At 39.9% G+C, this 19,056-nt stretch overlaps 1 protein-coding gene across 3 annotated transcripts in view; it reads left to right on the plus strand.

The window, feature by feature from the left end:
* Positions 1-19,056, plus strand: part of baiap2l1b (BAR/IMD domain containing adaptor protein 2 like 1b) — a 27,235-nt gene continuing 8,179 nt past the window's right edge. Inside the window, exons 1-10 of one of the 3 annotated variants that reach the window (XM_084926119.1) lie at positions 1-406; positions 2,368-2,443; positions 2,682-2,768; positions 8,073-8,134; positions 9,490-9,561; positions 10,238-10,372; positions 14,667-14,819; positions 15,026-15,181; positions 16,081-16,207; positions 17,210-17,426. In XM_084926119.1, coding sequence (XP_084782245.1) covers positions 356-406; positions 2,368-2,443; positions 2,682-2,768; positions 8,073-8,134; positions 9,490-9,561; positions 10,238-10,372; positions 14,667-14,819; positions 15,026-15,181; positions 16,081-16,207; positions 17,210-17,426 — 1,136 coding nt within the window. In that variant the 5' untranslated portion in view covers positions 1-355. The remainder of the gene's footprint in view (positions 407-2,367; positions 2,444-2,681; positions 2,769-8,072; positions 8,135-9,489; positions 9,562-10,237; positions 10,373-14,666; positions 14,820-15,025; positions 15,182-16,080; positions 16,208-17,209; positions 17,427-19,056) is intronic. The other 2 variants (XM_084926120.1, XM_084926121.1) reach the window with 2 other exon arrangements.

Below are 19,056 nucleotides of genomic sequence, written 5' to 3' on the forward strand. Positions count from 1 at the left end.
GGTTCCCCTCCCCTTTTTTGAACTAACCACCTACAATAAGTTTGACAGCTCAGCTTTTTTTCACCCCCTGAGTGTGTGCTCAAACGAAGAGTGGCAGCAGTAACAGATAGCTCGAGTCTCCACCACAGGAGTTACTTTTCCCTTTTTTGTTGCTGAGCGTGCGTCCCTACGTCTCCTGCTGGCTATGAGGAATTTTATGTCTGCGTAGGTTTGGTCACCGCTCCCACTTGGACCTGTTTTTTGGGGAGGGGGTGTTTGGCATCGGTGTAGTTTCTTTTTCCCTACAAATAAGTCAATTCATAATTAAAAATATAATATTTTCTTTGTCGGGCGTCGCGAGGGAACTACATTAAACATGTCGAGGAACGCGGAGGAGGTGAACAAGCTCGCTGAAAGTACATACAAGGTAAGCGCTGCTTTCCTATGAAGGTGGGAAACCCAACAGGTGCGAGAGGGAAGAAGTGCCTCCCTAAACTCGGGTTCAAGTTTACAGGTTGACTTTTACCAACCTGTTGTCTAACAGGTGTTATTCATGGTTCTCATGAGGTTTTTTGGGGGGTTTTTAGCAGTAAAGTTTACTTGTGTGGACATTCGCCTTTAAGTAGTTTACCTTCTTTTTGAAAACACAGGAGAATATATAGGGTGATATATGTTTAGCTTATGGGCACTATCACAAGTAAGTGACAGTGTTACAGCAGAAAAAAGACTATTATCACACTTGATTATCCTACCCTGGGGTCTTGCTCTTTCAGGATCCCTGAGCTTTAAGTGTGTTCTTGGTTTACTCAGCATCTCAGCCTGCACTGTTAATGAGTTCAGTGCATTTTTGTCAGCACTTTTTATTTTAGTTTAGAAGCTTCCCGAGAGCTTGTAACTGCCTATTAGTGAGTTGAATCACTGGTTTTGAGAGAATAGCCCCACCCTGGGAGTGGCATTTCCTTTTCCCTCTTTTCCCATTAAATTGCTGCCGTGGTTGATCAGCATCATTTGGGCTGTTCTGTAGTTCCGTGCCAACCAGTAGCCTAATTAACTTACTGAAGCGGGAGCTTTTCAAGTGAATTGGTATTTACCACTCCTCCTTATCTTGGATTGTGGGGAAACTGATCCCTTTAAAGCAATTTTAATAAGTAATCAGCTGTTTTTTTTGTTGAGTCTATGATTTAATTGGGTTTCAAAGAGAAGCCTAACCACTGAAAATGAAACGTTTAACTGAACGCGAGTGGCACTCACCAAATCCCACCAGGCTTTCAGACTTAATGGCCCTCTGCAGTGTGCACGCCACAGGTGGCAGAGTAAAGGTGACTGTGTTCAAAGCAGGAGGAGGAAAAGAAGGCAAGAAGCTTTCTCTCATGCATTTATCCTTTTTAAACAGTTCTTATCCACCGGCCTCCTCCAGGGGCTGCCCCCACAGCTCATTGGCGTGGTGAAATGCAGGAAAAAGACTCCAGGTTTAATAATTTAACTGGCTGTGTGTTTTGTGTGGTAAGATTATACAGCAAGCTCCTTGGCAGCCATCACCTCAGGCTCATTGATAATAAGCAAGACAGGCTCCCAAAATAGTCTGTTTAAATACTCAGTGGCAAGTTGTGTTTGTTTTTTGTTGAAAATGAACACGATTTGGCTGTTTACATGTTTCATGGACTTTTAAAATGCAGTGTGATTTTCAGCAATGGAAGAACAAGTTTTTCTCTTACAGCATTATTAGATGCTGAAAATTAAAGGAAAGGTTACTGAGTCATTTCTTATGAATGCCTGTATCAGCAGGGAGCTGTTACTTACACATTATGTCAGTATGCTGCTGACAAATGTCTGACGTACAAGTGGCTGAACAATGCAAGACTCATGAAACATTGTTTGCCATGGGTGTCCTAAGGAGGTTTTGCTTGTGTGTGCGTGTTAGCTAAGACCTGTCTAATCAGAGGGTTGGACTTGACACCTGTAAAATGGAGCTCAGAAAATTAGTAAATTTTTTTCCAAGACATAATTAGTTCCACTCCACGATGTTGATTAAAGGATGGCGATCACTAGAGACCCCACTTTTATCAGATTAGCCTGTGTCTTTTCATGCCCACGTTATTTAATTGATTGTGCATTCTTATTCTCGTATTTATTATTTCTTTGTTGTTTTTGTGCTTCCTGTCTTAAGTTTCCACAGAAGCAATTTTTGGCCTCTGTGACATAATTTGTAGACATTATCTGTATGCATGCGAATGTGTGCCTGAAGGACATGGTTATAGCTTCCTTTAAACTGTCGTCAGGCTCTAGTGTGACTGCATTCATTCATTCTTTGCCTCGTTATTTACGTCTCATGTCACTTTGTCAGTTTGACAGTCACAGTGAATCCTTTCTCTCTCTCAACCCCTTTAGACCGTAATGGAACAGTTCAACCCAGGACTGAGGAACCTGGTCAACCTGGGCAAGAACTATGAGAAATCAGTAGCAGGTGAGCTTTTTTTCCCCCTTTGTTTTTGCTATTACATCAAAAAAAGATTCAGAGTTTATATATTAAGTTAGAGTTGGCTAAGAAATGAAAAATGGCTAACTGGAAGTACAAGTTAGCCATTTTGGAGGAAGGATCGGACAGGTTGGATAATAATGTGGCTATTTGTTACTCTGTGGTGTTCAGAGGGTATTAGGGGCTACTGTGACAAAAATTAATGACAATTTTATCATTTTCCCAGCAATGACCCTGGCAGGAAAGTTGTATTTTGATGCACTGACTAAGATTGGGGAGAATGCTGCAGTTTCTCCTGTCTCCAGAGAATTAGGTAAGTTTCCAAGTTGATCTGTCCTGTGATTCTCCACTGGGATAAACTGGGGGAAATCTGCAGACTGTGGAGGCAGCTCCCTTTTTCTCAAAAAACTTTCTTCTTTCTAATTTATTCAGTTGTATTTTATTCCCAAGGCAGTCTTTTCATTTCTAATAATAGTTTAAGGATGATTTACTGATCCTCAGACAGAGCAGATAGATTGTTGCTTAATTAAAGTTGATGGAAAACCTCAGTTGAATGACATTTTTTTGTCTGCAGCAGTCAATGTCATTTGGTATGTGTTGCACACAGATTTGCGGGAGCAATAGGAAAGTGGCCTCTCTGAGTATACAGGGTAGATGCAGGTTTGGGTGAAAGAGCAGGAAGTGTTGTAGGTCTGGGGAAAAGATGGGAAATTCTCCAGCTTAACAAGACAAAGCTGAATTGAGAGGGTGTGTTGGGTATATGACGTGAGGAGAGTGAGGCATGTTACACGTGAATAATGCAGTGCATCTCGAGTTGACTTCCTAAAGTAGCTCACAAGCTTCACTCCATTGCATTTGTTATGTCTGTAGATTTATTCACAAAATGATCAGATGTTTATCACCGGCTTCATTCTAAATATGTGTGTAAACATGGGATAATTGTGAGGAACACAGGAGCTGAATTCATTCAGTGCCAGTTGCCATTTTAGAACTATTAGGTTTGAAGTTTTAACAAAGTGAATTTAAAAGTCTTAAATTAAAATTTCCTGACCTTGCTGATCGGGAGCATATTTTCAATTTAGCAGGATTTGCCAGTTCTAAAGTGCATCTGACATCAGTTTGAGAAGTGTGAGAAATGGATCATTAATTTATTCACAAGTCAATGAGATGACCCAGTAATCACAAGCTAAAGCAAGTTAATATGTATGCCCCTCAGTCGCTGGTCTAAATCCTTCTCAGCCCCATCTCATAAGACGATGAAGCACAGCCTTGACTCTACACCTGCAAAGCCTCATAAGAAATCAGAGGTTTGCAAAAGATATCCACAAGACACTTTGTGTAATATAACTAAAATTAATTTAGAAAAAAATAAATGAAAGGAACAACAGCTATTCCCTGGTTTATTGTTTCATGATGAAAAAGAGCAGGGTAATGTTTGAACCTCTCTTTATCACTAAAAAACTAAACCCAGGCAGCGCTCTAGCTCGAACACATCAGAAGTTACCCACTGATTAATTCCAGCACCGTTCTTGTGATTTTTATGTATTTGAGTGTGATAGACTTGGGAATACACTGTTTGTTCATCGTCCTATGTTCGTTCTTCTCTAACTCCCCAGGCTTCAGTTCCCCTGAGCTAATTTGTAGTCCAAAGAAGTCTGGCATCCTAAGTCATTGTCACTAGTGTCACACTTTGATTTAACCACTGTACGCCTCTCATCTCCCCTGCTGATTAGTAGCAAAACTGCTAATTAAATTTAGCAGCACAATGGGAAGTGCCACCTGGTGTCAGTTTCCTGGCACAGTTAAAGTGCTACTCCACCCAAAAAAAAAATAAACACCCTGTGCACACTTGGCAAGTGGCTAGAAAAGTAAGCCTTTGCATCCTCAATAGGATCAGTTTATTCTGAGTCATTATGATGGATTATGTAGAGTGGTGGGTGTTCATCTAGTTTAATGAACCAGGCTTGAAGACCCAAATCATTGTACTTGGAGTCTGTGCTGCACGTCAGGATCTTCAATTTGTGTCGTGAGTTGCTGTCAGGTTCGTAAGACATTGTTTTAAGTTGTAATAATTATGGAGACATCTTCTACAAGAAATGTGGTGTTAAAGTCTACACATCTTCATCACGAGGCTGCTTATGCTTGTAGTGAAGCTGCTCTGTAAGAAACATGAGCTCCAGTGACAGATAACCAGAAACCAGATACTCTCGCGAGGCATTAGAGCACCGGTGCACCTCGTTCTCTCGCCCCTTTCCTTTATCTCTCCCTCCACTTCTGCCAGAGTTCAAATGTCAACCTTTTTTTCTTTTTTCTCATTCGAACGCTCAGGTTTCTGACGTTTGGTCAAACAAAGAGCAGGAATTAACATGTACAGACCAGGTTGTTCGGATGCAATAGGATTAGAACGTGCTTAGAATTTGCTCTTTACATCTTCTCGTTGTACTTCTAGTCTTGATGCTAGAAACAGAAATGCACAGGGAACAGTGAAAAGAACCGCAAAACTGCTGCCTAAAAATTGGAACAGCAAACAGCCTGTAAGATATGTTGACTGTGCCGCATTTCATTGTCCCCAAAGAATTTAATCTCATCCTATCTTGTCCTTTTGCAGCAAAAAGGGTATTTATAGATGTTTCGTGGACACAGACACACAGTGACTAGTGTTCAAATGGCACCAGGCCCACTTTACATAATCCAAGCATGTTTGCATACTGTGTCAGGTGGTTCTCATAGATGCCAGGATTATTTTGTCCACAGTCAAAAACGGTGGAAGAACTGTGGGTCTTTTTTTTTTTTTTTTTTTTTGCAGGCTTCTGGGAAAATGCAATAAAGTGCTCAGTCTTCACAGAGCCTTTCTACAAACAGACATTGCCTATCTGTCTCAACATATGCAATTACGAAAGACACTGTTCACTGTCATGTGGGACATAAAACAATTGTATCTCATCAGAGGCAAAAAGGGATTTATTTAAATCGATGGTGGTTGGGTTGGCTGGGTTTATCTCTGTGGTTTTGGTTGGGTAATAATGGCACATTGCTTTTAGAGTTATCCTCATAATGATACACTATTGCCCTCACACCTTGCTCAAAAGAGTGCACCTGTTGCCGAGCAACATTTTGTGTGGTCTGTGCAACAATAAACAAATGAGTGAGAACTGCTGGAAAGAAACTGTGATGCAATCTTTATGCAGTTATTAATATGAAACATTTACGTGACATCATTTTCTGAATTTTGTTTTTGAGGTATGTTTATGACTCGACTTATACGCCTTACATATAAACCAGTCTGTCTGGTGTTTGACTCAATACCACACCTGTTGACATTTTTAAGATTATTCTTACTGTAAAATGAGGGGACTTTAAGGTTGGGCCAGTCTTGGGCCCTGTTTTATTTTAAATCTAGCATAGCCTTTCTAAACTCTTTTTCTTTCTTTTACTGTGTATTGCCATATCCAGCATTACTACATTGTCATTTCTTCTCTTATACTTATTGTAGTACCCTTTTTCTGCCTCACTATTTATCTCCTCACCATATTTTCCTCCCACCCTTACCCTGGCTGCACTACCCCTCAGCTTCTTTTATTCTGCTCTGTCAAAGGGCAGATTTACTGGGATGAGCAGAGTCTTTATCTGCCGAGCTGTTTGAACTGCAGCAGCCAGTCTCACTGTGAGGCAAGGTGGAGCAGGCAAGGTGTGGAAAGATGGAGCAGGGAAGGGCAGTGTTTACATACTGATGAATGTACAGGTCAGAGTGTCTGCAGGCATATTGAAAGGCTGTCAAGGATTTGCGCAGTGCATTTGTGCACGTCAGAACACAGTTGAAAGACGACAGCAATTTTTTATTTTTCAAACCTTGGTGTGCGTGCTGTTTTTCCTATTTATCCATGTGCTCCAGTATGGGTCTACTGCTTTATAAACCTAACAAATCTAGATGAGGACTTGATGAGTAAAGTATTTATTCTATGATGATTTGGCTTGTCTGTTTGTAACACATAAACTGGAGGTGTTTGTATCCTGAAGCAGAAGCCACTGAATCTCTACAGTGGCTTCTGGTTACATCATTATCAATACTTATATGTACAGTACAGCTGTATTTGTTGGCTGCAGCTGCATGGGAATCAGCACCCATGGGAAAATGCTCAGTGTGGGAGAAGATGCAGTGTGCATTTGTTGAACGTCTTGTAATCTTGTGTTGGCAAATCCACTGATGTATCCCACATCTATGCTACAAACAGAAAATATACCCGACATATGCTGAGCATTATCTTGAATTTAAATTGCTGTTGGATGTAAACTAAGGATGTCTTACGAATAACTTGTGTTCATGAGACTGCACACAGATGATTCATTTTCTAAACAAATTAGTTTATCTGTTTTGACATTATTGCAGAAAGAAGATGACAAAGAATGCTGGCTAAACAACCAGAGTGACCATCTGTGTAAACACAAGTTATTAATTGGCCCAAGACAAATTTATACACACACATTGTTATTCTGTGTCTACCCATCATCTAAGAGGTGTTGAAAATGGTGATTATCAAAGGACTGCACCAGCCAAACACACCCATGCAGATTTCAGTCTGTGAGCAGTATTATCCAGAAGGCAGTATGTTACAAAAGCCTTTTTTTGCATGTGAACTCTTGACAGTGTCATAAGAATGAAGTGCAGAAATTATCTTCAGTTGTCCTTTTTTCTCACATCTTGCACAGCAGAAAAAAGCCTGCGTGAGATACTCCATTTGAGTTAGACGAGCTGGGACCTGCCTGGGTAGACCAGTCTCGTGGGCACAAAATAGGCACAGACTCAGTTTCAGTGAGCTGGCAGGTTAAAGACCACGTGCACCTGCAATCAATAATATCTAGAAAAGTCAAACCTCAGTGCTTGCGTGTAAACGGCAAACCAGACTCAAGACAGTTTGTAGCCTTTCTTGTTAGTAGAGTTACTGCTATTAGTTTTGCATAATGCTTGGCTTTGGGTACTAAGCAGTACTATTTGAATGCAAAGAAGTTGAAGGGAAATCAGTCTTCAGTGGAGCTGCCAATACTTTGCTTATTTGTTACTTGAAACCACCTATTTACTTTTAAAAGTAATTTAAAAAAGTAAGGAATACCACCTAAAAATGTCAAACTTGTCTAATAGAAGAAGAGGTAGTACAATTTTTATCTCTGGGATGTGGGGACTTAAAATGAAACTGCTGTACTTTGGCTTGGCGCTACAAGCATGTAGTTATTATGCTCTGTATTGTGCTCCGTAATCCTAATTTGATTGTTTTTAGGAAAAACAGGTTATGATTTGTGGCAGCCTGCCATCTGAGCTCTTTTTGATTTCCTGAGCAGCAAGTGGTCCCGTTTGGTCCAGGCTCCATATAGAGTTTGCTTTCATGCCAGTGAAGGAAATCCTACATCACATCTGTAGCTGGTTACTTTTTTGGTTAAAAAAATATTGCAGATACTGTCAGGCTTATAGGCTATAGTCTGTGCTGTGCATTATGGCTGTCATTTTACACTTTAGTGAAATATCTTTAGATAACGATTTTCTGTACAGTTGAGACAAAACTTTCCATCTTATGACATTAACCTGTGTGCCATCTTTCCCCTTCCTTTTTTTTGCACCTGGCAGGTGTAGTACTGACAGAAATCTCAGAGGTCCACAGGAACGTTCATCTTGAGCTGGAGGAAAACGTGAGTCTTGAATATGTTTTTGCAAATGTATACATGTTTTGTTTTACGTTATCGAATTGATCTTTAATTGTATTGCCTCTCCCAAATGCATGCTTGTCTCACTCTCTGAACCTGTTTCTCAGACTGAGGTGGAATTCACTAACCGGCATTTAGTGGTGTGCTGTCAGCAAACGGTTCTTTTCATCCTTCTGCTGCTGTTGATAGACACCACCTTATCTTCCTACCCACCTACAACAACTGAAGTAGTATCATGAGCAAGAAAAACATGAAACATTAGATACAGAAGGAAAACAAATGGCTTTGGGTTGTAAGAGCAGCTGGGGCTTTATCTCGTTGCTGAGAACAAGCAGGTCCTAACATGTCCTGTCCTGTACCAGCTGGGGCAGTTACAGTTTGATTAATTAAGTATGAGCATTGTGTACGCTCTTAGCACACTAACACCACGAAACGGTTGCATGGACTACTTTATTAATCTTTTGTTCAGTTTTGAAGAACATGTTGTAAATGTTTATTATGTAAAGGTTGCAAAATTTCAGTTCACTTTGTGTTTAGGTAGCATGGAAAAAGACCATCGCTTTGCTGGAACTTGCAAATATTGGATGTTTTAAGTGAAAAAAATTAGCAGAATTTCATGTACCATATTTCACTACAACACAAGCATTCTTAAATTTTAGATGTTTAAAACCTTTTAAAAAGATCACAACATGTTGGGCGCATTATTTTTATTGAATGTTGCACAAGTTTTGTGCAAATAAATAATGCTAGTGCCTGAAAGTAAACCAGAAAACATGAACATGACGCAGAAAAGTTGGGAGGCACTCTTCTGAGACATTGTTGCAAACGGCATCAGTGGGTGGGCTCAGTTGTTAATGGATGCGAGTTTATGACTCACAGCATTAATTCAGGTCAGAGTCAGTCTGATGACTATGTGTTATGTATACTACAGTCCCTGTGGTCATCTATATGTTTTCAGTGATGGGGTCTTCCACATCATTGATCTGCTGCGTGTGGGTGCAGACACTGCATCACAACAAGGGGAGCGCTTTGACTCCCTCACACTAATGAGAGGGAGAGAGCTGGAGAGCATCTGAGAGAAGACTGTGGGCATTCCCACGCTTTGTATCTGACTCATTCATAAGCGCAACCTTGGACTTGGTTCTCGCCCCCGCACCGATACACTTTAAATGATCATTCTCCATTTTTCTCCATGAGACTTGCAGCATTTTTCCTTGTTTTCTGCTGACAGCAAAGCTTGACAAACTGTAGCCCTCCATCCACCCATCGAGTTTATAATAACCAGTGTGTCTTCCTGTCCTCTCTTCTCTCTTGTCCTTCCTCCTCCTCTTCACCTGAAGTTTAAGAGGTTCCACAGAGACATAATAGCTGAGCTGGAGAGAAAGACTGACATGGATGTCAAATACATGACAGTGAGTAGTTCTTTTCTGTGTGCGCGCACAACTAAGTTTGGGTTTGTTTTTGTTATCACTGGCTTTTGTGCTACATTTTACATTTTTATTCAGCAACTACATGAAGTGAGGGAGAAGCAAAAATAAAATGGAATAAAAGCCTTTGAATTGGTTTTTAATACAGGATCAGCAGGTAAAGAGGACGTAGATGATGGTTTTTAAACCGTGTTGAGTTGAAAAATATGAAAAGCAATCCTTTTTATGCACTTGATGAACTATAATCTCGTTCTGTGCAATAATGCAGGAATCTTTTTGTGCCTCTTTGAATATTAGAAATATAGAAAAGTTATTTCTCTCTGATGTTCACTTTGCACTAGTGCCATATAGCAGATGGATCCAGCCTAACACATCATCACAGACATTTTAGCAAACGGTTTACATTGCAAATCAGCTTGCGTAGTTTACTGCATAGTGTGAAACATGACTTTGTACTGGAAGATTTTTTTAATATATCCAGGATATACTGCAAACTTGACTGTGGATATATTTTGGCAGCCACCATTTTTAAATTTCAAATGATTCATCCAGTTATTCTTAAAGTTCACAGTTTCTCCTTATTTCTGCTACCCAAGATGGTTCTGACAAATCTCATCAGGTTGGTGTTGCAGCATTTACATGAATCATTCTTCTGATCCAGGCCACATTTAAAAGATACCAGATGGAGCACAAGATGAAGCAAGATTCTCTGGAGAAGTCCCAGGCAGACCTGAAGAAGCTGAGGAGAAAGAGCCAAGGCAAGAATGCGAACAAGTACGAGAACAAGGAAAGCGAGGTGAGACGAACTTAAAAAACAAAAACAAAAAAAACAACTCCTACAGACACATGACACATCGTACACACATGCGCTTTCTTTGACACACGTGGGCGTGTTCATATAACGACACTCATTCACAAACCTTGACAGCTGAAACTTGCAGCCAGAGTATCAGAAGTTACTGGCAATATGTGAAGCGTCTGGTCTGTGCAGTTGTGCAGAAGCTCCTTGTTTGGGTTTTTTGGCTTCTTTTATCTTCTTCAAGAATACACCCGCACAAGGTCCCCTTACACCATCTTGTTCTACCCGCATGTCCACTTATAAAAGTTGCCAAACACGTGCACAAACAAGAAAGCAAGCAAGCACTAACTCTTCAGGCTATAGAAGTGACATTTGATTAGGAAACGCTAAAGTTAACCAGGCCACTCTTTGAGAAGTGGAGACTTTATTGCACTTTTTTGTCTTGTTATGTATTTAATGTTTTACAAGGGCCAAAATGTTTAAAAGTGTGCTTTTATTGTCTTTTTAAATTATGACCATTTCTCTGTTGGTACTTATCCGTGATCTGTGTGTCACAGTTACCTCAGGTGCTTTACGTCATTGATCTTGATTAATCACTGTGGAATATGAAGTCATTATAACAGGTTAACTCTGTTATTACATGGTGCAACCACACCCTGGCAGTGACGCTGCTAAGTGGAAAGTGCAAATGAGTTAAACCTCAGAGTTCCCCCGACCTATGAGCATACCAACTTAAAGTCTTGCATAACCTGCCTACCACTGATCCTGCCAGGCAGCTTATTCGCCTGAGCGTGTGTGTGTGTGTGTGTGTGTGTGTGTGTGTGTCTTTTGCATATTTAAAGATTTGTGTGTTTTGTCAACAAGGTCTACTTTACTGAAGGCTGATAAACTGCACAGTTAAAGGAAGAAAGACAAAGAGACCTAAAAAGGAGTTTCACACTTTAATAGAGGAGTGCACTAACATAAATACTTGATTTTATTTTCGGCTTTAGCTTCTACCTCTGCCTACACTTGACTTGTCATTGCCCAGAATTATTTTCTTCATTATAAAGGAGAGAGAGAGAAGCACAAGAAGTTGTGCATTTTATTTATTTATTTATTTTTAGTGAAAGCATACGAGAAGCTGGAGTAGATGTGATTAGCTTTTTGAGTACTTTTTTAAGCACTAATGTTAAAAATGATACATGTAAGGAACTGTATTTGATGTTTTTCTGTCAAATATCATAGTAAGCCAAATGTCCTTGGGGTTAGGTTACGGACTTTTAGTCAAAACACATTCGATAGAGTCACGAAGCTCAGTGAAGTTGACAAGGACATTGATTCACATTTGTATTACATTTTAAACAAGTTAGTTACAGCCCTGGATTTTTGCTTTCCCCATGAAATGTCAGAGCAAGTTAAATTATCTAAGAAATTACAGCTTGTTTTAGAGCCAAGCTTCTGTGTGCACACAGTTGATGATGAACTCCACGTGCCCTGTGGCTTTATAGAAATTTCAGGCTTGCTTCCTCTTCTCCCTTATTATAAATTCTTCTGTCACCTCATTCATTCTTTTGTTTTCTCATTCCTTTGTCTCTCACTTTACCGTGCTCCATTTCCTCTTTCCTTTTCACCTTACTGCTCTCTCACCTTCCCACCAAGTCGCAAGTCTTGTGCCTACTTATCTAATTTAAAGCCAGGTATGCGGATTTAGAGATCCAACAGACACCAAGTTGGGCTGGCATGCAGACGGTGTGTCAGGACTTGGAGACAGGAGCTTACAGGAGCAGGTGATTCACCAGACACCAAAGATTCTTCAAAGCCAGGGAAGGATCTGACAGAAGACAGAGAAGATAAAATTAAAAAAAAAAAAAAGATAAATAAATGAACTGGGAGTGCTGTCACAGCTGTCAGACACCTAATTAAAAGACTCTCCCAAAAAAAGTTGCTGCACAATTTACTTTCTGTACACAAGGATAGGAAAGATTGGGATTTGTATCAAAGCCTCTTAAACCTCAAAGAGCAGAAAGTCAGAATCATCTGTTGGGGAGGTGTGTAATTTTTTTTTCTTTTTTTTGTTTGGTTATCTCTGTTGCGATCCTCTGCAATACTCTCACCTCCCTCACCTTGTAGTTCTCAGGATAAACATAGCTTGTCCATAGCAACAGGGTGACTGTGGTGTTGACAGATGTAAAGTGATTAAGAGGGTGTGTGTGTCGAAACTGCATTTTACATTCCCCTTTTACTTTTTCCCCACCCAGCGATATGTATTAGTAGAAATTCTGCCACCCACTGCCACGGTTGTGGAACAATATTCACTCTCTGTTTTTCTCCTTCTCTGTTCTGCCCTTAAGTCCTTTTGTATTTTTAGGGTGAAACTAAACACTAAACAGCAATTTAGCAAACGACACAGAATGATTTGTTTCATGGGCTGTAGTGGAGTTATTAATACTTCAATTCATCCCACTGAATTTAGTGTTTCTGCTTTGTTTTTTTTTTTTTTTTGCAGTGTTAATCAGTTTGTTGAAAACAGTGTTGTGGATCATGTGGGTTGTACTGCTCACTCTATTTTTCTCACCTAGAAAAGACTGTGCATTGCAGTTTTTCTGACATGCACAGGAAACGCGTGTCAGGAAAACCACAATGTAGAAGCAACAGAAAATGGCGCTCACAAAATACTGCAGATTTGTATAATAATCTGTCTGTACTGTAGAAATATATAGAAATATATGCTGGTGCTTTTCAGAAATCCCCCAAATGTACTAAAGAAGTCAGTTAATGCATTTGTGTTTGTGTGGTCTCCATTACAGTTTTCTAGCTGTGCTTCATTATATTTTATTATATCCTTCATTATGATACTAAAAGATTAAAAACTTACACGGCTGCATTAAAATGTGCCCTCACAGGGTTTGATTGAAACAAAACGGAGGCACAGAGAAATGATAAGTGAACAACCGGTCAGTAACAAGAACAGTTTTAGTAAGAGTTTTATTTCTGCACTTATTTGTGTAGGTGTGAGTATTTGCTTCTGAAATTTGCATATGATTGTTTGTTGAAATACAGACACAAAGGTAAGCCTGTTATCAGGATTTCTGGTATCGATGGAGGAAATTAACAGATCTAAGTAGATACGTTTGTGCCTGTCACGAAAGCATAAACAAACAGGAAGATTTTCATTTGGTCAGGAAGACCGGCGACTCTGTTTAGAAAGGGCAAAACGGTATTGCCCCATATTTGTTCATGGTCTAGATAACCAGAAGAAATTGTATTTATTTGCCTTTTTGTGTGATTTTTTTTTTTTATTTATTTTTTAATAAGCAGTATTGTTATTTTTTAATTATGAGGTCATGTTATTGTGCATTTTAACTTACTGATACGGTGCTACCAAATAGTGACCACTTTTCTACGTGCAGAATGTTTTTGGGAATAACATGGATTAGAAATGCACTGTACCCGGCACAGGTTTGTGGTAAATAAAGCCTTCAGCCATTTGAGGATTTATCAACCAAGGACAGAGCTGTAAGAGCTGAATAGAGAGGGTGTGTGCAATGCATTAACAGCCGTTAGAGGTGTGACACTTCCAGTCAGTTGGATGAGAAATGGCTCCCACAAATTTTGACCCCCCCCCCCCCAAAAAAAAAAAAAGAGATAAATTAAGGAGCATGAAGAAGTCAGGAAATGAAGGCAATATTAAAAGACGCCATTTCATTCAGATTGTTGTTCTAACACCGTTCACTTCATTACATTTCAGTGATATCAGCATTTGCTAGAGTAGTGAAAGTGAAACTGAATATTTTAAATATCTGAATATCTGGTTCATTTGCATGGATCCCACATACATGGACACATCAAATCCTTTCAGTAGCTTTCTGACCTTTTTATGATCCCAGACTGTCAGTGTAGATAATGCAGCCCTCCCTACTGTTCTGCCCTTTCACTAAACATCAAATACAGCACAGACTGTCAATAAAATAAGATCTAAACTAATAATACTTGTCCTCTGCACAACACAGATTAGAATATTGACAAAGGAACCCTGGTCTTTTTATACATTTTGCCCTTGTTGGGTTTTTTCTTTGTGGCTCAACAATGACGGTGTCTAAATGGCTGTAAACCATGTGCATAGCGAGATAAGACCTTGATTTATTCAAGGTGGTTGTTTGGAAGGCACAACACAGTTCAGACCTGCTGAATCTGATCTGTTCAAAGCTTATCATCTTTTCAGTTATGTTTACATAGATGTGCATTTGTACACTAAACAATTTGAATGTTGTCCATGGTTTTTAATGTCCACTTGCATGCATGTTTGCAGTGTCTAGAAACGTTGGCAAGCCGACAGATGGACATGCAGTTGTTCGTCGCCGATGGCTGTAAGGAGGCTCTGCTGGAGGAGAAGAGGCGCTTCTGCTTCCTTGTGGACAAACACTGCATGTTATCCTATCAGTTCGCTTCCTTCCATGACAAGGTAGACAAAGTCCTGCTCTTATTATGTTGGAATCAATCAAACTCTAGTCATATTATATTGCTGGTTCAGCCAGAAGAAACCGAAACCCACAATCTCTAGAGCCTCAATGTATCACGTTGCCATAGTGATAGAAATGTTGCACTCCTTCTACTGATTACTCATGTTTTCTTTTAATATCTTTTCTTATTTCCACGACTGCTGGATAGGCCAGAGACATACTGTCGGAAAAGCTGAGCACCTGGCAGGACCAGTGCAAAGATGCCACCAATATGCCCGAGAGTGTTTTGTCAATGATTGAAGGGCTGCGTAAGCCAGTTCCCATCACACCACTGCCCTCCCCGTCCCCGTCACGACACAGTGTGGTATGATCAAAGTGGCAATCCTAAGACTTGTTCTTGTGCTACATGTGTTGCTGTCTTTCATACTGTACTATGTTTTTTTTAGTACTTTTTAGATAAAATATCATTACTACGTAATGGAAACTTACCTCAGAGAGACGATTTCCGAGTGTCTCTCTGTAGGTCTGCTTACCAGTCTTGACAAGATTTAACCTGTTATGTACAAGGTTGTTTTTTTAGCATTGCTGTCAAATGGGGAAAAGCAACATGAAAAAAACCAAACATCAAAAAATTGATAACTCATATATGCAGGTAGCCTCTGCAATGAATATGCCATGCTTGGTGATGGGGCTCCCAGGGTGTAGGATGTTTTGATGTCAAGGTTATAGAAGTACCTTATATACTGAGGCTACCGTGCTGACACTGAATATTTAATCATATTTATCTTTCTATGTTCAGACTAAATTATAAAGATACTCAGAGTGTATCTTCCAAGGACAGTTTTTGCAATTTTAAAAAATATTATCCAGATCAGCCGCAGAGTTTAATGGGTTCTTCATCTGCCTACACTTCACCTTTCCACCTTGGCAACTTATGTAATCTTGCTTAAAAAACATATAATAATGATAATGGCAGTGATCGCAGACCTCGATTTTTGCCCTGATGGAGTAGTTGGATGATAAACATTTGTCTGTTAGACCTGACATTTTCTAACTGCTTAGGGTAGTAATTCTTGGGCATTTGTTTAGCTGTTACTGAGGCTGCTGCTGCTACTACCTGCATGTTTTGACAAAAAATCATTTTTTATTTTTTTATCTTTTATATTATTTATTTATTTATTTTTTAAAGGAAAAAAGTAACATACTGGTTTCACAAATGCAGCCACCATATCGCTAATGTTTTCATTCATTGCACTGTGGCAGAACATATCTACTCCCCCGGCACCACCTAAGAAAGCTGAGCCCAGCCGTTTGGTTAATATGTTCAACCAGGACAACAACCCCACCGCTGTAACCACTCCTTCAAGCAACAGCACAGGTATTGCAGCAGGTATTTTGACAGTTGTTTTCATTTAGCACTTTGCTCTGTGCTTTTGTGTCCTCACGTTTGTGCTTTTCAAACAGATGGTTTTTGCAGGTGTAATGCAAGAACCATCTGTTTGTTCCTGAAATGCGTGTCTCCCTTATGCTGCATGGAATGACGACATTTGCTTCTCTGCGCTAGAAAATGTTATTCCATGATGAGCTGCATGAAATAAATGTGTTAATAGACCTCTCTGCATTGAATCATACTTGTTATTAATCTCTGTCTCTCTTCCACAGCATGTCTTTCATCCTGTCTTCCTTCTCTCACCCCAACCGGTCGCAGCAGATGGCCGCCCCTCCCTGAGCCTGGTTCTGCTGGAGGTTTCTTCCTGTTAAAAGGGAGTTTTTCCTTCCCACTGTCGCCAAAGTGCTTGCTCATAGGGGGTCATATGATTGTTGGGTTTTTCTCTGTATCTATTATTGTACGATCTACTGTACAATATTAAGCGCCTTGAGGCGACTGCTGTTGTGATTTGGCGCTATATAAATATAATTGAATTGAATTGATGTCTGGGTCGGTTGCCCCTACACTGAATTACCTCAACAGCCAATGGATAATTTATCAGAGAATTTATCAGATACCAGAGAAACAATCCTACTGACTTTGCCAGCCCTTTTACTTCTCCTGAATTATGACCATGAGGTTGACATTTGTTGTTCAGAGTAAAATATGTCAACAGCTAATCTGCTAGAGACATTTGCTGTCACAGTTACTTTTATCTATCAGGTCATGCTTTAAACTTATCTTGTACATTAGATTATGTCTAAATCCAGCAGCTGTAATTGTAGTTTCTTTAGTTTCAGTTGCACTTTTTGTTGAGTACTATTAGGCAAGGTCAGTAACCATAGCAGCTACTGTGACCACGTTAGCAAGGCTTTATATTCTTAATCGTGCCTTGTATTAACACCGCTTTCTGCTTCTTTGCTTCTTTTTTTTTTTTTTGTAAACTTCCTTCCTCTCTCCCAGACCACGGGAACGGCGAGGACAGCAATCTCGCCAGGTCTGTCTCTGTCGCCACAGGGCTCAACAATATGGTGAAGAGACCACGTGTGCGCACCATCTTTCCCCATACTGCGGGCAACAATAACACACTGCTGAGCTTTGATGAGGGAGACGTCATTGTCCTGCTCATCCCTGATGAGAGAGACGGATGGATGTATGGTGAAATGGAGAAGAATGGAAAGTGAGTCTAACTACGTCTGATGAATTTATACAGACCAGATATGTGATATGAAAAATTATAATCACAGATATGTGGGGAAGGCTTGTGCACGAACTGTGCTGTACATAGGGGTCTGATTAGATCTGTGACACATGCAGTCACTGTTGAGATGTAATTCAGCTGGCTTTAAATGTCTTTAAATCATAACAAGAACTCTGTATCATCATCACCTTCTTCCTACTGCCTCTGTCAAAAATTCATGCCATATTCCCGTGTCCTCATAAGAATCAGGTAATTAATAGAAGGTGGAATTCTGTCTTAACTGGCCAGATGGTCCCTCGCCTGATTGCTAGGCTGACCATGTATGAGCACACACAGCTCCAGGCTTGTCAAGTGATGCCTGTGCTGGAGAAGTCACTGATAAGAAATCAAAGTAAAATATGGCCTGAGGGTGGGATGTACGATAGCAGACTGGAGTGAGGTGGAGGGAGAAGTTCAGAGTACCACCTGCTCTCCCACACAGATAGGCACCAACCAAGTCCACTCTCGCCAGGTCTCTTGTGCGTGACTTTTTAGACAAGGATTTGATCTGAAGCCCTTGAAAATGTGTTTTCGAATTTTAATCATTCATCGGGTTTGATCTTTATTGCTATCAAGGGAAATTACATTACAAATATACCCAGAAAGATTGATCAAGGGCATAAAAGAATCATTTCTGAGTAGCTTTCAAAAATGAGGCTAACACAAAGTAAAACTTTGGTCTTGATGCCTCGCTGCTGCAGGTGGGGCGAGCTGAAGCGCCTAAAGGCTTAAAAAGTGTATATCGTCATGTTTATCAGAGCACGGCGTCAGACAAGATGGGCTTCATGTTCCACAGGAGGTTCGGCTTTGATGCTTTTGGTTCTCTCGCTGGGCTTCTGCCTTTGTCTCATATCTGCTTTGATACTGTATCCCAGCAACTCACCAGGACTGTTTCAGATATGGACTCTATTGATGGACTGAGAGATTGAATTCCAGCAGGACTGAGAAATTTAATTCCAGGGAGTGAAAAATCTACTGATAATAGAGCAACATTTGTCAAATAATGACATTTGACTTCTGTGTGTGCATTTTATTGGCATGATTCCTAAAAAAAATTATCCAGTCACAATCATTAGAGTTGAGCTTTCTTTTCCAGGAGCAGCTAGTAGTGTACACTCTTGACAATCGGTACTTGTAAGCTGTCCTTGACTGAAATCAAGTAGTCTCAGTTGCTAGCGTTAACAGTTATGGTTGAAACAAGCACGGGTTCTCTGTGGAAACTTTTCCTTAAATAAACAAAAGCAGTTATTCAGTGTGACTGGGTGAAATTAATTTTCCAGTAGGTCCTGACTCTTTACTTTTTTTTTTTTTTTTTTTTTTTTTTTTTATTATTGCAAGTACACCGAGGAAATACCTATTCTTCAAGTTAGTGCAAATATTAACATCCATCCACACAGAGGGAGGGGCTGATTGATCAAATACTGATTAGGAGCAATCTTTCTGCATAATAGTACAATGACAGGGAGTCCTTGGTCTGAACTTGGGATAGGGAGAAGCGTTTTTTTTTGTTTTGTTTTGTTTTGTTTTTTTAAATGTGTTTCAGAACTGAAGTAATCAATTTTTTATTATT

The sequence above is a fragment of the Perissodus microlepis genome, chromosome 4 (genome assembly GCF_051167445.1).
Source record: "Perissodus microlepis isolate ML-2025 ecotype Zambia chromosome 4, ASM5116744v1, whole genome shotgun sequence".
NCBI lineage: Eukaryota > Metazoa > Chordata > Actinopteri > Cichliformes > Cichlidae > Perissodus > Perissodus microlepis.